The sequence below is a fragment of the Phyllostomus hastatus genome, unplaced genomic scaffold, assembly GCF_019186645.2.
Source record: "Phyllostomus hastatus isolate PE091 unplaced genomic scaffold, TTU_PhHast_1.1 phas_scaffold_39, whole genome shotgun sequence".
Taxonomy (NCBI): domain Eukaryota; kingdom Metazoa; phylum Chordata; class Mammalia; order Chiroptera; family Phyllostomidae; genus Phyllostomus; species Phyllostomus hastatus.
Window position 1 is genome coordinate 23,029,959 of NW_025334028.1, and position 9,662 is coordinate 23,039,620.

A 9,662-nucleotide genomic window follows, 5' to 3' on the forward strand; every position below is an offset into this window, starting at 1 on the left:
CACATGCTACCAATATTCCTTGGACTCTTATTATTATTACTTGTTTAAAGCAATATAGATCATTGAAAACTGAATGTAATAGACTTAAGATTTTTATACTTGTATATCCTTCCACTATGCAAATGGAAAAACTGTCTATAGTGCAACATGAAGCTGACCCCAATTAGGATATAGATCACTGGAGAAACAGATTCAGGAGATTGAATCCATTACCAAAATGCTATCTTTCTACTAGTGAGAGGAAACTAAGATGTCTCGTTATTTCAGGAGGCTCTCATTACTCTGGCTGACATAACAGATGACTCCCTATTGAGAAAGCTAGGGCACAGATCACATCTTTTTGTTTCTGTTTTTTGAAGGTACATGGAAAAGTAACTATGCCAATTGCATAAAATAAGCATGAAAGGTGCCAGGACTAAAATGCAGGTTTTAAACATTTGGACTTATTATTCTAAGTACAGCTATGCTCCAGTGAATAGGAAATATTGTCAATACCGTAGTTTCTTCCTTTTTTCTATCTAAACAAAAAACACATTAAGAATCGTTCTTTGAACTTAGGGGCAAATGTTTCTGACATTGTTTCCGCAGACTTTTGGTTCCACAGCGATGTTCTCTGTGCTGCCTTGTGCCTTTTGAGGCAGCACGGTGAACACAGTCCCTGCATTTGGTTTTATACTCTGGTTCTGCAGCTTAACTTAGTGGCTTTGGGCAGGTTATTTAACCTGTGTCTGTCTGGTCATGTACCTATGAAATGTAGATGACAGTAGTTTCATTTCATAGGGCTCTTGTGAGGAATGAGAGGACTTATGTAAAGCATCTAGAACAGTGCTGATCAGTTAGCAAGTGTCATTAATTGTGTGCTAGGCAGGGAGAGGAATCTGAGCTCATGACCAAAAATTTAAGATAGGTAAAAAAAGATAAAACATTCAGTTTGATAAATAACAGTGAAATTAGATGTGTTGTTCAAATAGAAGGTTTTGATAAAAATAAATATGTATACTTATCTCACAATTTGATATATTTGCATTTGGTAGTTAAAAACTATAGAAAAAGCCTTTACATAATGAGTTTTTTTTTTTAAGGGTGGTTGCCAAAGGAAGACATTATAATGTCTTCCTATAAAATGTATTTTTGTATTTGAAAAATTATGAAGCAAAGCACTCATAGGGGATAGATGTTTTGTCATATTCTCTCAAATACTGTCAAATATATTTTAGGGTGATCATTGAATAAACACAGAAAATATAAAGAGGACAAAAGAATTAAAAATATATGATGCTTTATTGTCAAAAATAGACAAACTTTAATTTCCTTTAACAGAAATATTAACTTAAGAGCCTCCATAAGCCATCATCACCACTTTGTGAGCATAATAGACAAGAGTCAAGGACAACTGTTAGAGGACAAGGGACAACAATTCAACATCCATGCCAGGGAAGCCTGGCCCCCAGAATCACAGGTACCTTTAGAGCCCTAACTAAGAATATACATGCAAAACAGAGTTGACTTGCACTGGCCCGGGCCTAAAGATGGCTTTACGATTTAAATAGTGAAGCTTTAGGTCACTTATAGGATCAGTAACAGGATCGACCTGCTTCTGAGTTACACCAGGATGAAGCCATCTGCCCCTGCTACCCTCACGTCTGTCAAGTGGAGCTAATAGCTTGGGCAGCAGATCTGGGTAAGCTCCTTATCCATGACCTAGAGTAAGGATGTTAAGGTCTTGCCGAAATGAACATTGTAGTGTAGAGGCTACATCCTCTCATTGGCTTAAAAAAGGATAACAATCTAGGTAGTAGGGGCAAGAAAAAATTAAGGCCTTTATTGTTCCCAAGGGACAGGTTTGCAAGGCTGAAGAAAGTTGGGTGGCTGAACTGGTTAACTAGGCCAGGTTCTCACTCTCTAGTCTATAGGAACAGACACATCATACTAGTGAAAAATGGTAGTCTGCAGCTATCTCCTTTGAAGATCTGGGTAAAGGAGAGATACCTGAGAGATCCCAGGAAAGGCTAGGGACAAGATAACACTGAGTCCTGAGAGGGTTCATCAGAGATTAAGCATATGTAATAGTGAAAAGAGGCTAGATCATCAAAAGAATGAGAAAGCGACGAGATCTGAGAACTCATGTCCTATTCCCGTATGCAGTCACATAATGGAAGAGTAATCAACTATAAGTAAAATAACAGTTCAACACTTTCCATTTTTTCTAGTTTAAAGATATCATTCAATACTTGAGAATTAGAAAAACTGAGCTTGTATTGTACCATAAAGTTATTTAAAACGATACTGTGGTCACTAAAATGGCAGCGCAAGCCTTTGACACCTCTTTAGAACAGAAGATCAGAGAGAACACAAGAAAACAGTAAAGCATTCTATTCTCCTGGTGACATTTCTATTCACTCTCACATGGGGTTTAGTTTTAATTCTGCTCACCCACTTAATTCTCTCCTCTTGTAAAAGAACCCTTCAAATTAAAATAGAGGCAGGAAATTCGCGGTGTGGACTTCAGGAAGTTTTGATGGACTAAGCATCACTCACTGTGATTGATGGGATCAATCTGAAAACTTACAGACAAAAAGCCATGTAAAAATCACACTAAGCAAAGTTGGTTTACTAGTGCATTAGCAAGACTACATGGAAAACTTTGTGGAGTCAAATACAAAACTAAAGTGCACTGCTCCTTTCCCTTCCTTATTCCATGACATTCCATTTTGTAAAGAAAAAAAGTGATAGAATGCAGACACTGGGGCCATTTCTCAAAAGCCACAAAATAACAGGTTGCTGTGACTATGAAATACAGAAAATGAACTTGATTTGGGGTTTCTTGTTGATAACAGGTAGGGCAAACTACAATGACTGTAACTGAGCAGCTGCGGAGTTTTATTACCCAATCATAAAAGGACCTTTTTAAATGCTTCCCTTCAGCACTCTTCAATGACTGTTGTTCCAATCAAGGAGTAAAGCTTTTTCTTAACAAGTCGAAATCCTGAGCTCAGGATCATGGTTCGTCTGAAGCTGGATGAGAAGCGACTTCGACTAAAGAAAAAGTCCCTGAAGCTGGTCCATGAGCAGTTCTCCTGCTTAAACACCAGTGTCAGCTCAAAAGTCGGCACCACACTAGAGTCACACACAATCCTATCCAGCTTTATACATACATTTTCAACTTCCATGTTCACGTGCATGACACAACCTCGCAGGCCACAGGGCTCCGTGGAGGAGAGGCGAAGGACATCTTGAGCAATTCTCTGGGTCAGTTTCTCAGGGACAAGGACTTTTGAACAACCCAGTTTGGTTTGCTTTGATTGGGACAGGCAGTTCTCTAGCATTTTAACCAAACTCTGGCAAGTGGTCTCCTCAAATATCACCTCACTGAGGTTGGGTTCAGGAACAACATAATCCCAGTAGTCAAAATCTGTAGAAAACAGAAGTTTCAAATGAAAAGAAATCCAGGAGCAGGACAACCACACCAAGATAGAAATGTTGGTTATGTTTATCTACCACATCTATCTGTTTCTATTATTTCTTTGGCAGTCAGCTCATCTCACTCTGCAATTAACTAGTGGGGTAATAGAGTAAACCATTTGACATCTTATTTATGAAATAAAGATTTTGATAAATAAGGTGGGTAGTATATAACCATTTTTCTTTAAATTTATCTGTACACACACATACACGATTTGAAGACTGTGTATCAAAAATCTTTATGGTTATCCTAGATTATCAGTGATTTTCTTTCATTTCTTGCTTCCTTACGAAGATTTTCCATTTGTTTTACAGAGAACATGTATTACTTCTGGAATAAAAATGGTATATATATAATATATATATTATATATATATTATATATATCAATTATATATATATATTAATTATATATATATTATATATATTATATATTTTTTTAACTAAGGAACTATTACCTTCTAACTCTAAGAATATATGAGTTGGCCCTGACTGGTGTGGCTCAGTGGGTTGGGCATCATTCCATAAACTGAAAGGTCACCGGTTCAATACTCCATCAGGGCAAACGCCTGGGTTGTGGGCCAGGTCCCCGGTTGGGGGTGTGAAAGAGGCAACCAATTGATGTTTCTCTCCCTCTCTTTCTCCCTCCCTTCCCCTCTCTCTAAAAAGTAAATAAATAAAATCTTAAAATAAAGAACATAGGAGTTTATTGCTATAAAATACCAAAGTTTTGCCACTGTTCTTAAGTGATAAACTTGAATCTGAGAAGCTATATTAAATATCTATTACATTTGTTTCTTTCTTTAAAAGTCTTTCCTGGGATTGGCCTGTAAATTCCAATTTTAGCTTCAGCCTCTTTGATTAAAAATTGCTCAAAGAAGACCTTTGAGGTCCACCAGGATATTTATAACTGGCTGGGTAGTTTTCCATGGCCAAGCAAAACAAAATAGTCTTAGGAAAACAAAATTAGATTTGCGCAAAGGAAAAGAGATAGGTCTGCATTTGGTCACCTACCTTCCAAATTAATCCTACCACTTGGCAAGATGCCACACACAGTCAACCGAGCAGGGTGCAGGCAGAGGTCCTGTGGCTCCTCCCTCCCTTAAGCTTACTTCACCCTCATTGGCTGTTGTGGTTTCCTCTCTCCACATCACGTGTTCACTTAGATCATTGTGTGTGTGTGTGTGTTTGTGTGTGTGTGTGTTTAAAATAACTAAATAAAGCAAATGCATTCCAAATTATGATGCTCCATATGTACAAAATAAATAATTTTAAAGAGTTGGCTATAAAATTAGATCATTAACCACTTTGCCTTCTAAATGAGGAAGGCCCAAATATCTTCAGCAATTTGTCTCTGCCCACACAACTCCTCAGTGGCAGAGCAAGGTGTTAACTTAGAAACTGAGGTTTAAAATTGTAAATGACAGTGCATCCAGCATCACTTCTGTTTTAAAATTTCCCTCTGGCATTAAAAAGGGAATAATGGGTATATCCTCAATTAGAATACTACACAGCAATAAAAAAATGAAACATACAGATATATGCAACACCATGGACGGATCTCAAAATAATTAAGCTGCAGGAAAGAAATCAGCTACAAAAGACTACCTATTATGATCCCATTTACACGAAAATTCAGAGGCAAAAGCAAATGGGGAGAAGGAGAGTGGGGAGTTGATGGCTCCCCAATAGGTACATGGGAATTTGGTTGGAGGGGTTCATGGTCATGATTACAAGGGTGATTACATTTGTTAAAACACACATAACTGTATACTTAAAATTCACCAAAACTTTAAACCATGTAGGGTAAGGAACTTGCACAACTTTTCATTCTGAAGAATCTATTAGCAGACTAGACTTATACAGCTCTCATTGGTTTTCTTTTCTTTTCTTTTCTTTTTTTTTTTTTGCCACTTTTGTTTCTCACCATCATGAATAGAAGATGCTAGAAAGTTTGGAAAGCAGTTTCCTCAGGTGGATTTTCTGACACCTCCAGTTGAGTAAAGTGGTGACTCCGCACACCGCCCCCCCCATCCACCCCATCCGATCTATGGAGGGGCTGCAACCTTTGGAGGAGAGAGAGGAGGGCAGCTGGGAAACTCACCATTTAGCAGGCTCCTCGGGTAGAAGCCAGGGTCCACCAACTCTGAAATGCTGCCCGGGTTCTTACTGCTCAAACTGCCAGTTGCAACCATGGTCAACGGCTCCGTTTCCCTCGCGGGACAGAACGACCTGGGGTGCTGGAAAAAGTAGGCAATAAGACAGACTTGCAAGAGCCGAAAGACGTGTAGAGGATCCTAAAATGCCTCGTGTACCCCGAGCGAAATAGGCGAGCAGTCAGTTTCCAAAGTGAAGCAACCGGTTTCTGCAACTCAAGTCGGCAGTCTCGCGAGCAGAGACACCAACTACAGCCACGACCTGAAACTCATTGAAAGTTAGCACAACTTGGAGCGGACTTGGCCCGCGGAGCTCATCACTGACCCCTCCGACCCCCCCCCCCCCCCCGGATCCGGCAGCGGACGCCCCAGCCTCTGTTCACTCGGTATCCAGTTCGCTGTCTCTTACCTGCCGGGAGTTCTCCGAAGCTGACGCGCTAGCAATGCAGAGGGGTAAAATGAGGCAGGCACTCTCCTCAAAGCCTCCACCCTCGAGAGCTCTCTGATTTGCAGACCCCACTAGTGGTCCACAATCTGTTCAGCCCCAGCCCACCTGGTACCGGCCCGACTGAACTGCACCGCCTCTAGGGCAGCGAGTATTTTATAGGCCCAGCCTTCTCACTCGGTCGGCCCGCCCCGCCTACCTGCGCCGTGCGTCCCCGCCCCTGCGCGCCGCCCCTCCCCTGGTGGGGTTGCATTTCAAACCTGACTGTTCTGGCCACCCTAGGCGAGCTGCTGGGAGTTGAGGACGAGGTTGCTGCACTCTTGATATCTGCGGTTTCCCGAGTGGGCCACGGGCCACTGTGACCGCAATTCCGAGTGTACGACTCGCCCAAAACTGACCACTGTCTTCTGCCACCAACTTGGATTCTTTGGTGCGACCCCTCCCCTAGCGCGCGCGCGCCTTCACACTACTGGTTCCCTTGCTGCGATTCTGTCCCGGGCAGCGGGAAGTTTCTCCCCTTTGTCTATTGCTACGGCCTGAGGCGTTTCTGTGTCGCGTCGAACTCTTTGCTTAACTTTGTTTCTATGTTCAATGAGCATCTTTTGCACTTAGTTCTGGCCTTTATCCAAGTCAACTGTACCCCAGGTCCCTGGCTTTCTGTGTCCTTCGCTCCTGAACGCGGTCAGATCTAGCTTTCCTTTCCGGCAGCGAAGGCTCTCCAGCATTTTCGTCTACCCTCTGCACTCCCGGGCTCTCGGCACTCTTCGTGCTGTTTTCATCTATGACTAATGCGTTTTCTCTGCGAGAAGGGTGAGCCTGGTACTCTTCTAATTAGACCTGGCTCCTGAGCGCCGGGAGATTGAATGAAGTGGAGTTTGCCAAGAAACTAAACAAAACCATTAGTGGGATGTTAGCTGCCTCCTCCACCCGCCTGGTCGCAGGGAGCAAATGGCTTTCCCGGAGGCAGAAGTTCCAGGCGAACCCTGCCAGGGGGAAGATTTGGGCTTGGGCGGTCTTGAAGGGGCTTTGGGCAACGAAGATAGTTTTATATCCCCTTAGGGATAATCCTGTGAGGCCTGATGCTCAGTCCTGAACCTGAGCGTTCAGAGGAACGGAGGAGCCCACAGTCAAGAAGCCAAATGTGTTTTCTTCCAAAATTCCTAAGCCACACTTGTCCCACGTTGGGGTGCCAGTAGGAGATGGTCTGTTCAGAGTGGCCATTCCCAAAGACGGTGGTGGGTCTAGGGAAGGAAAGGGCGGGGAAGCCTGGAAGGAGAGACTGTTTCAAAAGCAGGAAGTTCTACTGTTGGCTCTCAGTCATCTAGGATTACTTTGTCGCTGGTACAAGGATCCGCAGGTTAGGACCTTGAAAGGCAGTTTCAGCTGTCCAGGCTAAAAACTCAGTAAGAAAAACAACAGAAGGGATAAGGAGAGTGTGATAAACAGATCAGTGGGAGAACATTTGGAGGCAGAGCAACAGAAATTAAAGCCAGCTTGACAGTCCATTTTTAACTCCCCTCAGGCAGCTGTACTGCCTGAAGGTCAGGCAAGCCAAGGAAGGAGAGGCTGATAGGCTAGTCTTTGAAAGCAGCTTTCTACTTCCATTTCAGTAATAAAAAAGTGGAAAATACAGAAAGCCCATCTAAGCCGATTAAAAATCAGTTTTCGTGGCCAGTGTGTTCAGGACCAATAGATATGTGCCTCTGGTCAGATCTCAGGTGTCAGCTGCCTGGCAGTGGGAAGGGGGGTGGGTGGGTGCAGACAGAGCCTCCTTTCCTTATGGGGGGGGGGGGGGACAGTATTAATGAGACTGCCTGTTACCTGCCTCCAAGGAGAGTTATTAGGATTAATAATTTAGGATTAATGAGTGGCCCGAACATGTACAGTGAAATAAAGAAATTGCCCATTTCAATTTCCTTAGGGTATTTAGGCATAACTCATAAATTAAGCATTCCCAAAGGGCCAGAAAGATGATTAGAACTTTAGGAAGTAGCAGTTACTCTCAGCTCACCTAACTAAAATTTTGCAAAGCCCTTTGGGATGTCACTGCAAAAAATAACTTACCTATATTACATAAGACTTTAAATACTATCATTCTTTTGCCAAATGGGCCCTCCTCTCTGGAACTACAGGGCATAAGACATGATTGCTGTAGAAGACATATGAAATAATTAGCGGGAATTGTCCTTTTTTATCTACTTAAAAGGATAAAAATTTCCACTTTGTTACCACCAGTTTGTATCTTTGCAGTGTTACATAAACAGAGCTGATTTTATAAAGGAAGCATACAGCAGACTTAGGGAAAATGAAGTGCCATAATAGATAAATAGCATTGTTGTGAGATGACACAGTTAGACTTTTGGATTTTTTAAATGATGTGGATACTGTTAATTATTTATAACTGAAAGTTCATCACATTGGTGTGTTTCAGGTATTTATCAGGTGCAGCGATGAAATACATTTCATTGCTATTTTATTATACCCTTTATAGTTAATACTTAAAAAATAGTTCATGAGGGTGCTTGCTTGGGAATAATAGTTGTATATGAAGAGAAAATCTAATTGATTAAATAATTCGATTGTCTCTAACATACTAATATGTTATAGCAAACTGCAAAAATCATAAGCATGCTTGCTTTTTTCTTACTACAATTTACTCATCATTCTTACAAAAATGAAACAGCAGCAAATGACAACAGTATGTTTATCTGATGTATACACAAATCTTTAAGTTCCAGGTTCCCTCACATATAAATATAATATTTGTAATATTATTGCTTACATCAAGTATAAATTCAGAATCAAAGATATTTCAAAAAACAAAAAAAAATGGTGCTTTAATGTGTTGTTATAGGAAATATTGGTGTCTTCTGTATTCATGATTCATAGTGTTGAATATTTATCACATGTTTTACCAGCCAATTTTCTCTCTTTATCCAGTACGAGCCATTGTTCACAAGGTCTTAGTAATACATTTACATTCAGTGCATTGCTTATTTCATTTCATAAACTATGACAACAAAGGAAAAATTACTTTCTTAATCTGTACAGTGGATTCAGGGAGGATTTACAGGACATGAAAGTTGATTTGTACGACATCTAAAGACCCTTAGCAAACTCATAGGGCTGTTCTGGGGATTAAAATAGATTCTAATCAATGCCAAAATCTTTTTTAAAATTGTGGTTCAAGTCCCCATTTCCCCCCACCACCAATCTCCCCTTGTTTGCCCATCTTCACCCCCCACTCTCAATCCTACTCCACTTTGGCTTTGCCCATGTGTCCTTTACACGTGTGCCTTGACGGCCCCTCCTCTTCTTCCCTATATTATCCCCTTTCCCCCTCCCCTCTGATTACTGTCAGTTTGTTCTTGATTTCAGTGTCTCTGGTTCTATTTTGCTTGCTTGTTTGTTTTGTTGATTAGGTTCCACTTATAGGTGAGATCATATGGTATTTGTCTTCCACTGCCTGGCTTATTTCACTTAGCATAATGTTCTCCAGTTCCATCCAAGATGTTGCAAAGGGTAGGAGTTCCTCCTTTCTGCTGTGTAGTATTCCATTGTGTAAATGTACCACAGTTTTTTGATACACTCATTTACTGA

The 9,662-nt window shown here is 41.2% G+C and overlaps 1 protein-coding gene across 1 annotated transcript; it reads right to left on the bottom strand.

Moving 5' to 3' along the window:
- Positions 1 to 1,262: 1,262 nt before the first annotated feature.
- DDIT4L (DNA damage inducible transcript 4 like) lies at positions 1,263 to 6,218 on the bottom strand. Its single transcript, XM_045820452.1, has 3 exons — positions 6,027 to 6,218; positions 5,566 to 5,701; positions 1,263 to 3,412 (listed from the first exon to the last, which is right to left on the bottom strand). The coding sequence occupies exons 2-3, from the start codon at positions 5,654 to 5,656 to the stop codon at positions 2,922 to 2,924; spliced, it is 582 nt and encodes a 193-aa protein (XP_045676408.1). The 5' UTR covers positions 5,657 to 5,701; positions 6,027 to 6,218; the 3' UTR covers positions 1,263 to 2,921.
- Between the last annotated feature and the right edge of the window lie 3,444 nt (positions 6,219 to 9,662).